The sequence below is a fragment of the Carassius gibelio genome, chromosome A18 (assembly GCF_023724105.1).
Source record: "Carassius gibelio isolate Cgi1373 ecotype wild population from Czech Republic chromosome A18, carGib1.2-hapl.c, whole genome shotgun sequence".
Lineage (NCBI taxonomy): Eukaryota > Metazoa > Chordata > Actinopteri > Cypriniformes > Cyprinidae > Carassius > Carassius gibelio.
The window spans coordinates 893,513-913,761 of NC_068388.1; the positions used below are offsets into that span (position 1 = coordinate 893,513).

At 45.0% G+C, this 20,249-nt stretch overlaps 2 protein-coding genes across 5 annotated transcripts in view; one reads left to right on the top strand and one right to left on the bottom strand.

The window, feature by feature from the left end:
- The window catches only part of LOC127934339 (fibrillin-1), a 58,755-nt gene extending 55,831 nt beyond the window's left edge, over positions 1–2,924 (top strand). For all 3 annotated transcript variants that reach the window (XM_052531647.1, XM_052531648.1, XM_052531649.1), the window contains 2 exons: positions 23–191; positions 561–2,924. In XM_052531647.1, coding sequence (XP_052387607.1) covers positions 23–191; positions 561–935 — 544 coding nt within the window. In that variant the 3' untranslated portion in view covers positions 936–2,924. The remainder of the gene's footprint in view (positions 1–22; positions 192–560) is intronic.
- A 2,062-nt stretch (positions 2,925–4,986) lies between these two features.
- LOC127934341 (solute carrier family 12 member 1-like) lies at positions 4,987–18,722 on the bottom strand. 2 transcript variants are annotated; one of them, XM_052531652.1, is made up of 26 exons: positions 18,351–18,722; positions 17,320–17,463; positions 17,164–17,239; positions 15,970–16,065; positions 15,752–15,891; positions 15,565–15,675; positions 15,381–15,492; positions 14,832–14,959; positions 14,674–14,758; positions 14,447–14,598; positions 14,239–14,346; positions 13,979–14,102; positions 13,805–13,906; positions 13,558–13,713; positions 13,345–13,444; positions 13,152–13,263; positions 9,409–9,549; positions 8,758–8,864; positions 8,481–8,563; positions 7,767–7,895; positions 6,780–6,908; positions 6,588–6,699; positions 6,423–6,509; positions 6,184–6,319; positions 6,007–6,074; positions 4,987–5,921 (listed from the first exon to the last, which is right to left on the bottom strand). In XM_052531652.1, the coding sequence occupies exons 1-26, from the start codon at positions 18,591–18,593 to the stop codon at positions 5,786–5,788; spliced, it is 3,117 nt and encodes a 1,038-aa protein (XP_052387612.1). In that variant the 5' UTR covers positions 18,594–18,722; the 3' UTR covers positions 4,987–5,785. The 2 variants fall into 2 exon arrangements, 1 of the variants encoding a protein (XP_052387612.1); XR_008147748.1 differs by lacking the exons at positions 4,987–5,921; positions 6,007–6,074 and having other exon boundaries at positions 6,260–6,319; positions 6,584–6,699.
- Positions 18,723–20,249: the final 1,527 nt, after the last annotated feature.

Genomic DNA, 20,249 nt, shown 5'->3' on the forward strand with positions numbered 1-20,249 from the left:
TGTGTGTGTGTGTGTGTCTCAGGCACTGTCTGTCCGGTGCGGGGCTGTCTGCCGGTGGATCTCCTCTGTCTCCCGCCGCTGATGGAGATGAGAACGCTCTCTCTCCCGAAGCCTGCTACGAGTGTAAGATCAACGGCTATCCGAAGAAGGGCCGCAAACGCAGGAACGCCAACGGAACCGAGGATCTGCAGGTGATCCAGCCTCGTACAACCTGTGTGTGATCTACTTCTGATATAAACACACAACACGTGAAGCACATGGTCAGTGACATCCGCTCATGGAGGGTCACGTCTACAAAACGACAGTATTACCCAGAAACCTGAGCAGGGATGAGTTTATTTGACACAGATGAGGAGGAAGTTTTGAGTTAAAGCTGATTTTAAACATCTGATAGACAGTTCAGAGCATAGGGTTCGCAACAGCAGGATTGTGGTTCAATTCCCAGTGAATGCATAATCTGATTGAATGTAAACGCTCAGTGCAGTGTAAGACGGGTCAGATCAAATCATCTGCCATATGCATGAACTCCTGACGGTGTGTGTGTGTGTGTGTGTGTGCAGAACGATCTGGACTGGGTCAGTCTGGCCAGTGTAGACGTGGACCACACGCTGCAGCTGCGTCTGAACATCAGCACACTGAAGAGCAAAGACCACATCATCGACTTCCTGCCGGCGCTGTCCACGCTCGCTAACCACGTGCACTACACCATCGACTACGGCAACGACGACGGTCTGTTCCGCATGAACCAGAAGGACGGCGTCAGCTACCTGCACATATCCAAGAAGAAAGCTCTGCAGCCGGGAACGTATTATTTACAAATCCACAGCGTGCCGCTGACCGGCAGCCGAGAGCCCACGGGCGAGCCGGACTCAGACTACCTCAGCGGACAGCTGGGAGACGCTCTCCACATGAGCGTCCAGATCGTCCTGCACTGATGGACACACGGCCAAAGAGCAGCACGCACCGACCGCATCATACGCTCGCATACCATATAACACTCCCCCCGCCGCGGAGGAACGGACGGAAGGGTCGCGCCGCGCTCAGTCTGGCGTCTCGTGAGCGCCTAGATTCATGCACTGTAGTAACCGACCCACGCCGTCTACGGCTGCCGACGCTAGCCTTTCTGTTCTCTGCAACTATGCTATCAGGGTTTCTGCGGCTCTTATCAAGGTCAGCTGAGACAAGCACAGAAATAGATCCAGTGGAACACAGTATGTGACCCTGCAGGGTGATTAAACTCACTTTGGGTGTGAAAGTGCCTTTAAAGTTGCCAAAAATATAACTTTTTGAGTTTTCTGTTATTAGAAATTAAGAGTAAACCAGCTTATGTGACAACATGTGACACAAAAGTAACACAGTGCATTACATTCCACTAAAAATAATGCAATTAGTCACTTTTTAATGGAGCTATGATGCATTACTTTTCTCATACACTGAAAGAAGTCTTGTTTTCTGAGAAATTGATCAAAATTAAATACATTTATAATTAAGGGGCGCTTAAACTGCACTAATAATGTAAAACTTATGCATGTTGGTCATTTATGCACAAGTCACCAACATTTTTGAGACCTGAAAACAAACTTAAAATGGGTTTCAAATTGGATGTTTTTGAAAACTTCTGTGTTAACTAAAAACAAGCTGAATTTGTGAAAACTGTGTTTCTTGCCATCTACTAGTGTGACATGAATATTACAGCGCTGCTTTCATGGATAAATTATAAAATTGCATAAAACATTTGCAAGTAAAGCACACTTCCCATCCTAAGTGTGAAAGAGAACTCTGTTAAACTGTCACAAAGTATCAATTATATAAATGTAACATTAAAAACATTTGAGATCAATGCCCATCATATCTAATCACATGATTCGTTGAGGAAAAGTCACATGACTTAGTCATTCAGTAAACATGTTCCATCGTAGTTTATGTGCATGTCTTCTTATCGAATAAAAATGATGCTCCTCAATGGATTTTAATGCACATTTTAAGATTTGATGTGCATCTCTGTGTTTCCATCCATGCTTTTATTATGCAATATCCCCAAATTAGCATAGAAATGCATGGATGGAAACAGTTACTGACAGATATTTTATTCTTGGTTTAAGCATTAACGCACTTAATTTTGTTCAGTTTCTCAGAAGACGAGACTTCATGTGTTCAGGTCACGTTTCCAGTAAATGTGACTTTCTGCTCCAACTTTAGATCTTGTTCGGCCTCAAACTGTGTGTTAAGAGCAAATGAAGACCTTTTTAAGAGCTGCAGAAACCTGTCCATGTAATTTAAGTGTGTCTATACTGTAACCGTGCCACTTTTTTTACTCGCGAATGCATTTGTAAACTAGAAGACCCCTGGAACGGAGGGGTTTGTAATGGTGCTTCTTATAATGACCAACTACTTGTAAACTGTGTTTCTGTGACTCGATCATATGCACTGAGGTCTGACGGCCACACACACACACACACACACACCTGTGGCCTCTGTCGTCTGTACGACCACGTTCTGTTCGTCAGGGGTTAGATGATGTACATTCACAATAAAAACATATTTTTGGTTGTACGGGCGACTCGAGCGCTGGTGAACTCCATCCGGTCTCAGAATCACTCAGAAAAAAACATGATTGGAAATGGACAAGTAAAGCCTGTAAAGCCTGACATATGAAATAGTAGTTAAACAATCCAATCCTTTTTAAAAATGGAACCTTTAGGCGAAATATATTACAAGAAAGTTTGCATATGTTGAGTATCATGTTCGATCGCTCAGGCTTCTGTGGCTCATGCAGTCTGATATAGTGAGAATATAGAGGAAAAAACTAAAAGCTGAGCAAAAATATGCTGATATTTATATGATGAAGTTCTGACGCTTGTGATATGAATCTGAGATGTTTATAACAGTACAGCAGATGCTTATATAAAATGATCCAAATATGAGTCTTTGCTCTATATCTGCAGTAATGAGATGTTAATGATCCGCACATATAACACTGAAGAAATCAAGGCTCCTCAGAAGATGTGAGATGTTCTGGAGGCTTGTGAAGATCATTCCTCCGCTGAGGAACAGTGAAAGTAAAGCTTCTGGAAACAAACGCTCTTCAAAAGATCCTGAGGATCAGATTTGAGACTCTAAAACATGATTGATGGAGAATCCAGTAAAGCTGAGCTGCTTCAGTCCAGGAAGAGTTCATCTGGAGATATTACTGACCTTATTCTGACCTTTACTTCATCACAATCAGGAGAGATCTGACAGAAGAAACACACAAGAAGTGTTTGTACAGTTACACTTAAAGAGCTTTTACTTAAACTCTAAACTATCATTTAGACGATGACAGAAATTTGGTGTTTATCTGATTACATTTTTGGGAGGAGTTAAAATACAACGCCTGAAAATGACCAAATTTGAAGATATAATTAAAAATAACTGACTTCCTGAAGGGTTTTGGATTTTGCTCCAATAGACTTTTTTATAGGTGTTTGTGAGCTACATCTATGTACCGAGTTTCGTACACGTATGTGAATAATGGCGCGAGGTGCACTTCGTTGAAAGCGTATATAGATGGCGCTATCGAACCACTTTTTCGCCACGCCCACTTCTGAAACCCATATCAGACGTGTGCAAAGAAAGTTTCATGAGTTTTCAAGCATGTTTAGGCCCTCGGATATTAGATAAATTTTTGGAGAAGAATTCCAAGAGGGTGCAATGATACAGTATCTTTATAAAGTATTTTAATATGGTCCATTCAGCACACCACTATAGATATCACCATCTGATGTCACTGTAGGACACTTTCATTAAGGATCAAATGAAAACTCTTCATATATGAGCTTTTTCGTCCAAACTTTGCTTTAGTTCATGACTGCATGTGTGTTTATAAGGAGTCCTGTAGCGCCCCCCAGCGGTTCCTCAGCGACATTCACTTCCACGCTTCAACGCAGTTTTTTAACCCTTTTTTTTTTTTAACAATTTCTTTTTTCTGACCAGCATTTAAAAATGCTAAATGTCTCATTATGCTCCGTCTATTAGCAGAAAATATTGGAATTAATATTGTGATCAACCGGATTTCTTTCAATTATCACAAGTTGTGTGTTTCTTTTTGAAACTGATTAAAGTGCTTTTTGAATTAATCATTTTGGTAGTTCACTCAAAAAAAAAAAAAAAAAAAAGCCTACAATCAAGGTTTCAAAAAAAGAAAAGAAAACAGTAAACCTGTGCCAATAAAAAAAAAAAGATCACTAGATTGAATTCATAGTTAGCTGATAACAGAGCATAATGATTCCAAAATTAACATCCAACATCAAAAGTACAAAAGATCATGTGCAAAAAAAAAAAAGTGAAAAAATTACAAATACTGTAACAAATCATATTTAAATACCAACAGTATAATAAAGAGACTTAATGATAAAACTTGTTTAATGGATTGCAAATATAATCTGACATTTATATGCAAGTTTTGCACAAAAAACAGTTTAATGTCATTATAAAATGAAAGAGACACCTTTTACACATTACACTAAAAAACGTACTTCATTTACAAGATTTAAGACAGTAACGGTTTCACTGGACTTATTGCTTTATTATCTATATGCAGTCTACACCTTCTGTAGAAATCACTTTTTGTCTTGTGCTGATTTCTTCTCTTCATTTTGGCCTCTCCAGTGAATGTGTCCTGATTTAAGGAAGTTGAGATATTTACACTGGAGGACAAGACTGAGCGAGATTCATGTTTAGCGGAGAACAGAAGTTCATCAAATGCACGCGAGGACAGTCACGACAAAGCGACTGAATGAATGTGTGACGTCACGCGAGCGTTCGAATGGAGCGCGCTCTGCAGTGTTGCCAAGTCTCGCAAGAACAAAAAAATACGCAACAGCTGCTTCATGAATCATACGTTTATTTATTATCAGCGATATTATTTAGTCACAAACGAGTCAGCAAAATTTTAAACTGGAACCACTTTAATCTGACAAGCAAAAACAGTTAAAAAAAATAGAAGTGTTTTTATTTTATTTTTTTTACAAAAATGTGTGTGAATAACGCTGAAGGACTGAGTGATTAGTGATTAACTGTGAGCAGACAGCGTGTCAATCAATGCACGGGAGAAAACGAAGAAAGAAAAGTATGACAACACTTGACAAAAATAAGATACTTTAATTGATAACACTGAATAATTTGACACTAAAGTGCTTTTATACTGTTTACACAGATCCAGTGTGTGTCCAGTAGAGGGCAGTATAGAGTCACTAACGTCACTTGATTATAGCGGTGATGTTTCAATGATTAGAATGTATTGAATGTTGAATTCATTGGCTTTATATTTTGCATTTTAATTTTATTTTATGTAAAAAAATATTTTGGTGTTTTTTGATGAACAGAAAAAAAATGTTGAAATCAAAATCAAAATTATGAATGCCTTTACTGTCACTTTTGATCAATTTAATACGTCCTTGCAGAATAAAAGTATTAATTAATATTATATATATATATATATTTTAATAGTAGTGTATCACAGATTTCACAAAAATATTAAGTAGCAAAACATTTTTCAGCATTGATAGTAAGAAATGTTTCTTTTGGCAATCTGATTAAACAATAAATAGAAATCATGGGTTCATTCTTCATATACAGCATGCTATTTATACCTAATTATGTTGCATGCTTTTGTTTATTATTATGCATTTTAATATTACTTTATGTAAAAATGTTTAATCAAATAATAAGTCACGAAAGAGATGGATTCATTCTTTATGTCCAGTATGCATGAGTGTGTGTGTGTGTGTGTGTGTGAGTGTGTTCTTCAGGAGTAGAAGGTCAGCACGCTCTGATGGTTTCCTCGTATCAGGACGGTCGGCGGGAGATTCTTCGTGAGTGCGTCTATCCAGGCCATGTACAGATGATCAGAGACAGAGCCTTTACGGGCGATGGGCATGCTCCTGTAACACACACACACACACACACGGTCACATGATCATTCACTGATACACACACACGCATAAAGCTGATGAGGATGTGACTTACACCACGATGAGTTTGGCTGCTCTGGAGCTCTCCTGAAGAAGCTCATTGAGACGCACCTGCAGCATCGTCTGCGGACAGTACACACACACACACACACACACGCACACACACACACACTAGTATTTTGATCAAATAAACACAGTCTGGGAGACAGTGGTAATGTCCTCTGGGATCTACCTTCTCCTCGAAGGCGTCCAGCTCAGCATCAGTGATCTTCCAGGGATGTTCTTTCCTCAGAGCTTCAGTCTGCGATGTCTCCTTCGAGCCCTCGTGCATCCGGAACGGCTCGATCATGTCCTCGAAGAGTTTCCAGCTGACACACACACACACACACACACACACACAGTGAGAAAGTGCATTCAGAGCATGTGTCAGTGGATGACACAGGATTAATTGCGTGTGTTTTTCATTCGCACCTCTCTGCGCTGGGCTTGACGTTGATGTCTGTGATAACTTTGATGTCGGCACATTTGATCCTGAACTTATTCAGGAGCTCCTGCATCCTGACACACAGTTACGGTGAGAAAGTCAGCATCTGTTGCTAGGTATCAGTGTCTGATTCTGTGTGTGTGCTGACCTACTCCTCTCTGTCCTGTTCGATGCGTTCAGGCTGTCCGGCGATGAAGATCCTGAGTTTACACTCCCTCCATTTCTTCCGTGTGGTCAGAATATGAGGCAGGAGAAGTGTGAGACCTGCAGAACATCAGGAAGAAACATGAACAGCACACTTTAGACCTGACGGAGCAGAAGACTGCGGGAGGATTCGTGCTCACCTCCGTCATCAAACAGCCACCAGACGTCAATCGTCCCTTGACCCTGTTTCTTCTTGAACTGGCCGCTGGCCTCCAGCAGACGCTGGTTCATCTTCGCCAGATCTGACGTCTGAGGAACATCCAGAGACACTGAGGAAGAAAAGCATAAAGCCCTCAGCTCTTCTGGACACACAGATGACGTTCGAGATCAGAGCTAATGTGAGTCTGCGGAGTTCGGACTGGGATCTGAAGCGTTTGAGAAGCACCAGAATCAAAGATCATTTCAACTCCAAAGTCATGCTGAAAAATCTCTGAATTTAATCGCAAAAGATGATCAATATTAAATCAAGAAGCATCTGCTCTTAGATTATGCTAAATTTAAACTAAATTCACTTTTCTGAACCACTTTTTAAATGATTTTATCCTGTTTATCCTTACTTGGTGTAATAAAATGACTAAAACGGAAATAAAATTATATTTTCTTAAACATAATAATAAATAAAATTACTTACATGACAACAGAAAATATAAAAATTAAAAATAATTCAAACTCTTAATAAAAAATATAATAGTGCCACTAAAAATATAAAGTACAGTGGACTATTTAAAATAAATGGCACTTGTTTTAACACTTTGTTGTCTAATGCAAATACATCTTTAATTGTGGCTCAAGTGTCTAAATAAGTTTGTAGCCACCAGATGTGCTTTATTAGACCGCAGTGATTACAGACATCAGCACAAAAGACAACAAATGAGTGTTTAATGAGTAGTTCGGGATATGAGGGACTGAAACTGTTTGAGAAGAGGCGGTGAAGATGAAGATAACCGTAAATGCAGTCTGCAGCGTTTGAGTCCATTAAGACCTTAATGGAGTCCAAGGCCGCTGTGGGACCAGACTATTAGATTATAACAGCACAGACGGTTTTAAAGAGGCACATTTAATCAGGTTTAATCAGCAGAAAGCACTGAGAAGACCTTCAGAGGGAGAACGAGAACGAGCGGATGTACCTTTGCTGGTCAGCTCTTTTTTGGAGGTTTTCTTGGACCTGTTGAAGAACCCTTTGTGTCCCTGTGGCTGAAAGTCATTCTCCTCCATCTCCAGCGCCTGCTGCTCCATTAACATGCGCTCCATTTCCTCTGACAGTATTACACAGTATTACACATTCATCATTTAACATTGCATCAGCGTCTCAGCAATGAATGCTCTGCAGTGAATGGGTGCCGTCAGTGAAAAAGTGCATCTGCTGTTGTCTCTCACATCAAAATCCAGTTTAGATCTGTTTAAATGCTGCCTGATGTGTGCAGATTTCTCTCCTGATTCAGACCAGAACACTTTTTCACTGGAGGAAGTGTTATTATGGATAATAGACTCTATGTGTTTGAGTTAAAATCATCTTAATGCTGGATGTGTTTCAGGTTTTGTCTTCTCCAGATGTTCACTGATGGACTGGAGTGCTGTGGATTATTGTGATGTTTTTATCAGACTCTCATTCTGACGGCACCCATTCACTGCAGAGCATCCATTGATGAGACACTGATGCAGTGCTACATTTCTACAAACCTGATGAAGACACACACTCATCCTGATCTTGTTTGATATTTTCAGCAAATTTTAATTTTGGGGTGATTATTCCTTTAACTCATCTGTTGTGTAGTGTTTATCTGAGCATCACGCTGAATGACACGTCATGTTATGCTGAGAGTTTTTTGGTGGTGTAGTACCTTCTGCTTTGAGGATGTGAGAGATGTCCATCCCCTGACTGATTCTTAATATCACGGTCCCGTTCTCGAAATCAAATGCGTCGCTGCGGGGAGAACAGAACCAAGTGTGTGTGTGTGAGAGAGAGAGAGAGAGAGAGAGAGAGAGTAAGTGAGAGAGAGAGAGAGTAAGTGAGAGAGAGAGAGAGTAAGAGAGAGAGAGTGAGTAAGAGAGAGAGAGAGAGAGAGAGAGAGAGAGAGAGATGGGCAGGTGGTGCAGACAGACAGATTGAGGACTCACTGCAGAATTCCCACGTAGCTTTGAACTTCCTGTTTTTTGGCAATTCTCCAATCACGCTTGAATCCTAACATCACTGTGTTCGGCTTCATCCTGCCGAGTCCTGACGCCTGAACCCACACACACACACACACACACACACACATACACATACACACACACACATACACCCTATTTCAGCACTGTTTGTAACCTTTAATACATTAATTTAAATCATCTTGTCGGATACAGGGATTTTTATTTTATTTTAAATAAGCAAATATGAAATTGTGCACCAGAATTATGATGATGTATACTTGCAAGTGTTGTGTAGAAATATTCTTACAATGTGCATGTTTCTAAAAAGATTTCATTTTCTTTAAAAAAAATATTTACCATTCAAAAATGTTTAATCTGTAAGATTGTACTACATACTACAGTATGTAATATAATGTTTCCAAAATGCAGCAAAAAATATTTTTATGTTTTTTCTATGTGAATCTCTGTTAAAGTGTAATTTATTCCAGTGATACACAGCTGTATTTTCAGCATCATTCCTCCAGTCTTCAGTGTCACATGATCTTCAGAAATCATTCTTATATGCTGATTTACTGCTCAAGAACCATATATAGCACAAAAATGATATATTGTCTCTGTGTTTGTGTCCAGACAGACCTGCATCAGTGTTTCTGCTCCTCTCTGCAGGTTCTCGCTGGTGACAGGTGTGTAAAAGGCTTTACACTTCTGTTTGTTCAGCCACTTCTGGATCTGCTGAACAGCAGCGCTCATGTCCTGCAGATTCTTATCACGTGCACCCTATAACACACACGCCATCTGACAAATCACTGAATCATCAGTGGCAAACCCTTTACATATGTAAACCTACTTACAAGGAGGAACGGCTGGTGGCTTGAGCGAGGAACGAGGCTTGAGCGAGGAATGGCCGGGGGCTTGAGCGATGAACAGGGCTTGAGCGAGGAACGAGGCTTGAGCGAGGAGCGGCTGGGGGCTTGAGCGATGAACAGGGCTTGAGCGAGGAACGAGGCTTGAGCGAGGAACGGCTGGGGGCTTGAGCGATGAACAGGGCTTGAGCGAGGAACGAGGCTTGAGCGAGGAACGGCTGGGGGCTTGAGCGATGAACAGGGCTTGAGTGAGGAACGAGGCTAGAGCGAGGAACGGCTGGGGGCTTGAGTGAGGAACGAGGCTAGAGCGAGGAACGGCGGGGGGCTTGAGCGATGAATGAGACTAGAGCGAGGAACGGCTGGGGGCTTGAGTGAGGAACGAGGCTAGAGTGAGGAATGGCTGGGGGCTTGAGTGAGGAACGAGGCTAGAGCGAGGAACGGCTGGGGGCTTGAGTGAGGAACGAGGCTAGAGCGAGGAACGGCTGGGGGCTTGAGTGAGGAACGAGGCTAGAGCGAGGAACGGCGGGGGGCTTGAGTGAGGAACGAGGCTAGAGCGAGGAACGGCTGGGGGCTTGAGTGAGGAACGAGGCTAGAGCGAGGAACGGCTGGGGGCTTGAGTGAGGAACGAGGCTAGAGCGAGGAACAGGGCTTGAGCGAGGAACGAGGCTAGAGCGAGGAACAGGGCTTGAGCAAGGAACGAGGATAGAGCGAGGAACAGGGCTTGAGCGAGGAACGAGGATAGAGCGAGGAACAGGGCTTGAACGAGGAACGAGGCTAGAGTGAGAAACATGGCTTGAGCGATGAACAGGGCTTGAGCGAGGAACGAGGATAGAGCGAGGACCAGGGCTTGAGTGAGGAACGAGGCTAGAGCGAGGAACAGGGATTGAGCGAGGAATGGCCGGGGGCTTGAGCGAGGAAAAGGGCTTGAGCGAGGAACGAGGCTTGAGCGAGGAACAGCTGGGGGCTTGAGCGATGAACAGGGCTTGAGCAAGGAATGAGGCTAGAGTGAGGAATGGCTGGGGGCTTGAGCGAGGAACAGGGCTTGAGCGAGGAACAGCTGGTGGCTTGAGCGACGAACAGGGCTTGAGCGAGGAACAGCGGGGGGCTTGAGCAAGGAACGAGGCTAGAGCGAGGAATGGCTGGGGGCTTGAGGGGGGAACAGGGCTTGAGTGAGAAACGGCTGGGGGCTTGAGCGATGAACAGGGCTTGAGCGAGGAATGAGGCTTGAGCGAGGAACGGCCGGGGCTTGAGCGATGAACAGGGCTCGAGCGAGGAACGAGGCTAGAACGAGAAACAGGGCTTGAGCGAGGAACGAGGCTAGAGCGAGGAACAGGGCTTGAGCGAGGAACAGGGCTTGAGCGAGGAATTGCCGGGGGCTTGAGCGAGGAACAGGGCTTGAGCGAGGAACGAGGCTAGAGCGAGGAACAGGGCTTGAGCGAGGAACAGGGATTGAGCGAGGAACAGGGATTGAGCGAGGAACAGGGATTGAGTGAGGAATTGCCGGGGGCTTGAGCGAGGAACAGGGCTTGAGCGAGGAACGAGGCTAGAGCGAGGAACAGGGATTGAGCGAGGAACGAGGCTAGAGTGAGGAACAGGGCTAGAGCGAGGAACAGGGATTGAGCGAGGAATGGCCGGGGGCTTGAGCGAGGAACGAGGCTAGAGCGAGGAACAGGGATTGAGCGAGGAATGGCCGGGGGCTTGAGCGAGGAACGAGGCTAGAGCGAGGAACAGGGATTGAGCGAGGAATGGCCGGGGTCTTGATCGAGGAACAGGGCTAGAGCCAGGAATGGCTGGGGGCTTGAGCAAGGAACGAGGCTTGAGCGAGGAACGAGGCTAGAGCGAGGAACGGCCGGGGGCTTGAGCGAGGAACGAGGCTAGAGCGCGGAACAGGGCTTGAGCGAGGAACGGCGGAGGGGTTGAGCGAGAAACGGCTGGGGGCTTGAGCGAGAAACGGCTGGGGGCTTGAGGGAGGAACAGGGCTTGAGCGATGAACAGGGCTTGAGCGAGGAACGGCGGGGGGCTTGAGTGAGAAACGGCTGGGGGCTAGAGCGAGGAACAGGGCTTGAGCGAGAACCAGGGCTAGAGCCAGGAACGGCCGGGGGCTTGAACGAGGCTAGAGCGAGGAATGGCTGGGGGCTTGAGGGGGGAACAGGGCTTGAGTGAGAAACGGCTGGGGGCTTGAGCGATGAACAGGGCTTGAGCGAGGAATGAGGCTTGAGCGAGGAACGGCCGGGGCTTGAGCGATGAACAGGGCTTGAGCGAGGAACGAGGCTAGAACGAGAAACAGGGCTTGAGCGAGGAACGAGGCTAGAGCGAGGAACAGGGCTTGAGCGAGGAACAGGGCTTGAGCGAGGAATTGCCGGGGGCTTGAGCGAGGAACAGGGCTTGAGCGAGGAACGAGGCTAGAGCGAGGAACAGGGCTTGAGCGAGGAACATGGATTGAGCGAGGAACAGGGATTGAGCGAGGAATTGCCGGGGGCTTGAGCGAGGAACAGGGCTTGAGCGAGGAACGAGGCTAGAGCGAGGAACAGGGATTGAGCGAGGAATGGCCGAGGGCTTGAGCGAGGAACAGGGCTAGAGCGAGGAACAGGGATTGAGCGAGGAATGGCCGGGGGCTTGAGCGAGGAACGAGGCTAGAGCGAGGAACAGGGATTGAGCGAGGAATGGCCGGGGGCTTGAGCGAGGAACGAGGCTAGAGCGAGGAACAGGGATTGAGCGAGGAATGGCCGGGGTCTTGATCGAGGAACAGGGCTAGAGCCAGGAATGGCTGGGGGCTTGAGCAAGGAACGAGGCTTGAGCGAGGAACGAGGCTAGAGCGAGGAACGGCCGGGGGCTTGAGCGAGGAACGAGGCTAGAGCGCGGAACAGGGCTTGAGCGAGGAACGGCGGAGGGGTTGAGCGAGAAACGGCTGGGGGCTTGAGCGAGAAACGGCTGGGGGCTTGAGGGAGGAACAGGGCTTGAGCGATGAACAGGGCTTGAGCGAGGAACGGCGGGGGGCTTGAGTGAGAAACGGCTGGGGGCTAGAGCGAAGAACAGGGCTTGAGCGAGAACCAGGGCTAGAGCCAGGAACGGCCGGGGGCTTGAACGAGGCTAGAGCGAGGAACGGCCGGGGGCTTGAGCGAAGAACAAGGCTAGAGCAAGGAACAAGGCTTGAGCGAGGAACGAGGCTTGAGCGAGGAACAGGGCTTGAGCGAGGAACGAGGCTAGAGCGAGGAACGAGGCTAGAGCGAGGAACGGTCGGGGGCTTGAGCGAGGAACCTGGCGAATTTGATGAAAGAGTGGACAGGGGTTGTTGCAACCACATGTGGAGACCATGCGCTGGACTTCGTTCACAGTGAAAGCCGATCCAGTCTTTGCAACTTTACAGAGCTTGTAACAGTCCAAAGAGAAAGGAAAAATTGAAATCGCATCGTATGACCCTATTAAGATTGGCGTAATCCGCCTCCAGAATCCTGCTGGAAGCCCTGATGTGTGGAGAAATGTGTTTGTGTTTGTTTGTTTGTAACCTCTGCTCACCACAAACACCTCACAAGTCAGACACAGCCCATAATTCTTAGTGAATGAATGTGCCAAGTCCAGCAGCGCCGGTCTGGCTCTGGGCGATCCTGTCATCACGAGACACTTGGGTCTGCAGCGGAACAGGAAGAGCGAAACCCTGAGAATCTAATCTGCATTAAACACCGGTTCATCTACTTTGACCTGAGCGCACCTGAAGTTCTTGATGTGTTCGTCCACAGTAGATAAAATCAGAGCGTTGTTCACTGCATTTATGAATGTCACGGCTTGAGTGGACGAGCCCCAGTTCACATCTGAAAGAAACAGGAGACAGTTAAGTTTTATCATGCTTGTGTTTATGTCTTCATAATCATATGGCTCTCTGCTTTATCTGTTGCAGGAGCGATGCATGTATCTGCATTCTTACCTGGCTTCTTCACGGTAACATAAATATAGAGGAAGAACTCGATGCCGTAGGTGAGTAGTGCAGCCCACCAATTGATGACGAACATCACAGCGCAGCAGAGCACGGCTCCGAACAGAGACAGCCACATGTTATAGTACTTATACGCCGGCCTCCAACCTGCATACACACCAGTGCTTTAACACCCTGTTATCTGTGTTTGTGTGAGTGTGTGTGTGTGTGTGTGTGTGTGTTAAACTCTAGACAGAACCTGGGGATTTGGCGTATGATGCATGGAAGCAGGAGTAGTTGATGAGGGCGTATGAGGCCAGGAAGAAGTTGGAGATGATGGGAGCGATGGTGTTGAGCTCAGCTAAGACACAGAGAAGCGATGTCACTTGATAATGTCTGTCTCATGAAATCAGTAGATCCCTGTTATATTTACCGATGAGGATGAACGCTATAGCGATGAAGAAGGTCAGGATGTATCCTCTGATTGGCTCGTTGTTTGTCCCGTAACCTTTGGCAAAGAACTTGAGCGCCTTGTAGATGTTGTCCTTGCATAGAGCCTGTGGACGGATTCACTTTTAAGAGATGCTTTACAATCCACTGCCATCTTTTATTGTATTTTACGACTGTACTATAAACGTCCATAGTTGATTAGATATTTATTGGGTTTAAAATGGTGTGCATGTGAACTCTGACCTGGAAGACTTTGGGCGCGCTCACTAGAGACGCGAGAGCTGAGGAGAGCGTGGCCGAGAACGTTCCCGCCGTGATCAGAGGTCCGAACCCAGACACTAGAGTCATCACCTGCTCACAAACACACAAGAAAGAATCATTTAAACTCAATTATTTTCAGGAGTTTCAGCCATGCTCTCTGTGTCAGGTCACGTATGTTCATGACTCCCACCTGGAAGTTGTTCATGAGGCCGTAGTTGCATTTGGTGGTTTGGCAGATGGAGAAGTCGTAGCCCAGATCACAGGCCGAGGAGAAGTTGCAGCTCAAACCCGGTTGAATCGTGTCGTTCCGGTTCCCTGTCGCGTCTCGAACGACCGTCACAGCTGCAGAGAATCAGCACAGTGTTTCTGTAAGACATCTAGACTGAGACTAATTCATTTCAAGTGTTGAGGACTCACTAACAACCAGCGCGATGCCCAGGTACGTAATTCCAGTGATGAAGATGGCCAGCAGCGTTCCTTTGGGAAGAGCTGCCTGAGGGTCCTGGAAAAACAAAGGTGTTAGTGTGAGAAGATGTTCATTTCAGATTAGAAATGTGCCAAACACTCGTTCTTACTCTGAGATCTCCAGAGATATTGGCTCCAGCCAGAATCCCGGTGGCTGCTGGGAAGAAGATGGCAAAGACAGAGAAGAACGTTTCTCCATCTCGGAACTCCGGGAGAAAGTTTTCCTTCGCGATGGATTCTGTTTTAGATGGAGATGAGAGTTGCTTAAAACGGGTTCAAACATATGTTTGTATAACTGTGTTTATACTAAAAGTCTTGTCAAGCTCCAAAACGTTGGCTTTGGATTAGGGTACAGAACAATAAATAGCTTTAAGGGACCATTTGTGTTTAAAAATAGCAGGTAGTGAAATTAAAGAAAACGTAAAGTCTATGTTTATTGGAAAGTGGACTTCTTAATCGCTGCATCAACACGTGAAACCATCCAAAAGATGCACGACATAAGCGCAGTTGTCCAACACATCCCTATAACGCATGGTGAAGCAGTGTTCTGTGTGAATGACCCCAAGGCTTTAAGCACACATTTAGGATAACGTGTAGAATTTGAGAATCATGGACATTCATGGTCCTGATGCTTTGGGAAGCTTTTTCGTCTGTCTCACCATGATAGTTAAAGAAGCCTTTGGAGCTCTTGTCCTGTGTGGAGGGAATCACTGTTCCCACAAATACATTGCCAATGGCCACCAGCAGGATCACCAAGAGAGCGACCTGAGCCTGTAGAGAGAGAGAAGCTTCTCAATCAGCGGTCACGCCGGGAAATCAATCCCAGCATGCTCCTGGTCTTACCTTGGCCTCCCACTCCATCCCCGCCACAGTGATGCCCATCAGCAGACCCACTGTTATACAGCCGATGATCCTGATGTCATTCACCGGATCCACAATAAGAGCGTCGTTTTCCTGGAGAGAGCGGATGGACGTATGTTTAGAAGCAGCAGGATTTCAAGGCTGCTTTGATCATCTTCTGGCTCTGTACCTTGAGAAGCTCCACCACAGTCTCTGCGAACCCCACGACATACATAGCCACGGCCACAGCATTGGCGAACGCAAAGATCAGACCGATGGAGCCGCCGAATTCAGGTCCCAAACTGCGGGAAATGAGGTAATACGCTCCTCCTAGAGAAACACAAACACTCTCCATGAGCTCAGATGAAGACTGGTTTAGTTGCTGTACTCATTTAAAGTGTGCTTTACCTCCTCGTACCACTCCGTTGGTGCATATAGCTGACATGGACAGACAGGTGACGCTGGTCACCACCGTGCTCAACAACACAACCACTATCCCCAAACCTGAAACACACACATCACCCAGTCTGCATGATTCAACATGAACCTGAACAGTTTCAGTCAATAACCTCTCAAGCTTCAATCTGTTTCTGTTTCACAGATGGTGCGTGAATCTTTGGCTCAATTATTCATTTTATTTTAGTATTCAAACTAACTCACACTTAGTCTTAGTGTGAAAGGCATCAGTAAGTGTGTTAGTTCAGCGCTGTAATGAGATCGTCGTGGAATAAAAGCGCTCATCGCCTGCAGTCTCTCACACCTCATAAAATACGTAATGGCCGTGAGTTTCTGATGAACTGTAATGTGTTTGGCCTGCAGCTCGAGGTGTCGGACTGGAACAGCACTTTCTCAGAAGCTCAAACTTCTGACGTGCCATTAGTTACGCGCCATAAACACCAGCAGTGACCTTCAGCCGCTGACCAAACACACAGAGACTGAAACCTGATCAGATGTGTCTCCTGGGATCCAGACCCCAGGAACACGTGAATCTAAGAATCTTTAGACATTTGTATTGGAAAGCAAGACTAAAATACTGAGAAAGAACATCACTTTCCATTAATGTAATCCTTTAATTGGTTTTAGAAAACGTTTAAATGTACTCACTCTGCCATCAGAAGTACAAACTCCAACGTTTCTCAGCAAATTGTTCCAAGAGCAATCTAAAAGTTTATGTCTAGTATGAAAAGAGTCCCTTGAGTCTCTACACATTTCTGTTTTTAGAGTCATTTGTGTCCATTTCTATTTCAGGAATTTCAAGAGAACTCTATGGAGTCTCCAGATGAGTATAAATCTTCCTCTCTCTTAAAAAATAAAGGTTCTTTAACATCACTGATGCTTCCGTGAAGAACCCTCAACATCCATGGAACTTTAAAAGGTTCTTCTAATTACTAAACATTTTCTTCACACAGAGAATTTTTTTTTCACACTGAGATGTTGCTAAAAGAACTCAAATTGTTTTTCTTTGGCAAAAAAAAAACCTTTGGGATCTTTGTTTTGTGTGTTTGTCTGCTGAGCTGGGATCAGATTGTGTGTGTGCACATATGGAGCTGAATGTGAATGAGCACCTGCTCTGTGTTCAGGGAAGGTTTATGAAGATCTCACCTATCCCGGCTTGTCCGAACACCCACGACAGGCGTATGAACAGCATGACACCCCAGATATTCAGCATGCATCTCACCTGCAAACACAGCACACGCTCAAACTGCAGTCGAGCGCTTAGTAAGTGTGTTAGAGAAGTGCTGATGTCAGAGAACTCACCAGAACTCCTTTGATCCATCCAAACTTCACCACACCTCCGGCGTCCTTCTCTTCCAGCGGGATGATGGACTCCACATCGCCCAGCGTCGAGGTGTCCGCTCCTTCTCCGTCCTCACCCGAACTGGGAATATCAGGGCCTCCATCCTGATGATAAACAGAGAAGTTATAACAATCTTAAACTGCGTTTTCCTCAGTCTTTCAAAACTATGCATGCAGCTTTCATGAACAGTCCTGCGCAGGACATGCAGGGTAAAACTACCTCAAATTAAGAACTTGTTCATTCATTCCCTCGTTGTATTTAATCAAGGCCATAATTTGTTCCTCTTTTTAATAAGTCGAAACCATGTTGTACTAATTCAGTTTTCTGTGAGGGAACAATTTAGTAAGTCATGACCACACATTTCTTTGCAAATATGTATATTTTGATGTTGCTGAAAAGTCTGGATGAGTTACGCGGGAGCTACCGAAATATTCATGAATTAAATGCATAAATGCACAGTATTTCTGTAGTTCAGAAGGAGTTCTGTGTTGTTGGGTTTTACGCAAACGGTCTGACTTTGACTGAAAAAGGGTCAGAAAAGATCATTTAAAAGCTGACTTTGCAGTTTTTGTTTTCCTTGTGCAATAGAGGATTTGAACAAATGGATTGGAAACATTCAGCAAATAACTTTCTCTGACATTGCAAGCTTTGTGAATCAGTTGTCTGCATTAATTACCCAGTTTACGACCAGCGGATCAATGCATTAGCCGCTGAAGATCGTTACTCTTAAACCAAGTGCTTCTCTCTTGGGCTTTCTCATTAGTTTGGCTATTGATCTTGGTGTGTGTCGGGTCACAACCGGGTCACCGTAATGACACCCACTTCAGCAATTAGCCTAAAATCATCTGCCTGTGGTCTAAACGCTGAGTCGTGAATCATGTGTTTGATTTATGTTATTAAAATATGATGTATGTTGTGGTGCATGGGAAGATCGGATCTCCTCCTCAGGGTTTTGTTTTCTTGAGTTTTGTTCTTTTCGGGTGTGACTCACCTTCTGGAAAACATCGTGCAGCTCCTGTAGGGAAGGTCTGATGGCTCGGTGTCCGCTGATGCTCGCCGCGTTACGATAAAAGTCAACGTTTGGCACCCGGTCCAGAGTGTTGTGTCCAAAAGCACTGGCCACAGACAGCCGCACGGCTCTCCGTTCCCCGTTACTGAACCCGTTTCCACAAAAAGACGTCTCCTCGTACTGTGGAGGGTTGTCTTTCGGTTTCTCGAACCCGGGATTCTCCATCAGATGGCTTCAGTGGGTTTTTGGAGTGAATTGAGTCAAAGGCCACAATAGATTGAGCTCTTCTGAGCTTCGTGATGGGCTTTGTCTCAGATGCTTGAGAATCAGACTTCTGTGAGTTTAACTGATGTGTTTATGTCACTTTATATAGCTGTTGAACAGGTGGAAGCTCATTGGTCCGTCTGTAGATGCTCCTGATGGAGGTTAATATGTTCTCGCTCCATCAAAGGTGACGCCAATGAAGTGCTTAAAAATTAACAGCATATAAAGACCCTGAGAAGTTATGATCAAAGATATTGGAGATGCTTTGAGTGTCGTTGGTTTTATGAGTTTTGATTGTCAGGTTGAACGTTGATTGGATGTGGATGCTGTTACTTAGTGTCTAAAGAGTGAGTGTTCACATTTCAATTTATTACGTTTAATCGTGAATCATACAAACACGTCCTGTGCCAATTTGTGTAGTATTTTCTGGGATTCAATTGGCACAGTAAAAAACAAAGAATCCGCAAACCAAGCAAGTCCAAAGTCCTTTTATAACATCGAATTATCATGAAAAATAACTGGATTCTTGTAAAGATTTGACCGTTTTCTCTTTACGACGCAGACGTGTGGCGTTTGGAGGTGTGATGGCTGGTCATGTGAAGTGTTTCTCTGTTGATGGGGTTAATGGAAAGCCAGCGATAATGGGAACTTGCTCTGGGCTCTTCTGACACATTACTCAAACACTTCCTTATTACTCTCCAGTTCTGTGATGTTTGGAAACCGTCCGGTTGACCTTGGAAAGGTTTCGCTCCGGTGGGGTTAATAGGAAAGATCAATGGCAGGTGATGCTGTTCTCCGTCTCTCCTCTGATTGGCTGGCGGTGATGTGGGCGTGGCCGTCTGACCTCTGACCTTGAGCATAACTGCATTTTAGAGACACTGGATGTGATTTTCAGGCCGATTATGTGATATAAATCAGGTTTTGACATCAGTTGGGTGTTTTGCTTTTTCTGCCCTTCACGAATCCCAAAGCGTGCATCCGGTAAAAAGACATAATGTTATCAGTGAGGTTCGTGCTGAAACACAGTGCTCCATCTGTGTGTGTGTGTGTGTGTTCCAGAGGAATTGCTGTTACTGTCTGGAAGCAGTCACCCATCAATATGATTATAAACAGCCGTTGCAAGGTTACAGACACAACCTCACACTGACGTTGACTGAATCCAGTCTGGTTTATCCTGATAGTTTGACACGTCAGCGCTGCTGTTTTCTGAGATGTGCTTTTGCTTTCTGAGAAAGAGCCACAAACTACTGATTGATGTTTGCTTTACAGACTATATAAAACAGCATTTACAACCATTTCACTTGCATATTAAAATGCATTTCTGAGTGTGAAAGGAAGAAATGGAGAGGGCGTGAATGCAGATCTGATTGTGAGACTGCAGTGGATTTAGCAGTGTTTGCAAAAGTGGGTTTTAAGGGGTTTACAGCTCTTCTGAAACACTAGCGACACATTTTTAAACAGTATCTCCACAATCGGTTATGCATTGTTCATCTTTTTTCAGCTTGTCCTTATCCGATATTACTACTGTAACCTATGCTAATCAGCATAAAAAGCACAGTAATTCACAAAACTGAATACATTCATAATGTGCACTGATTAATCATTTACAGTGAGACG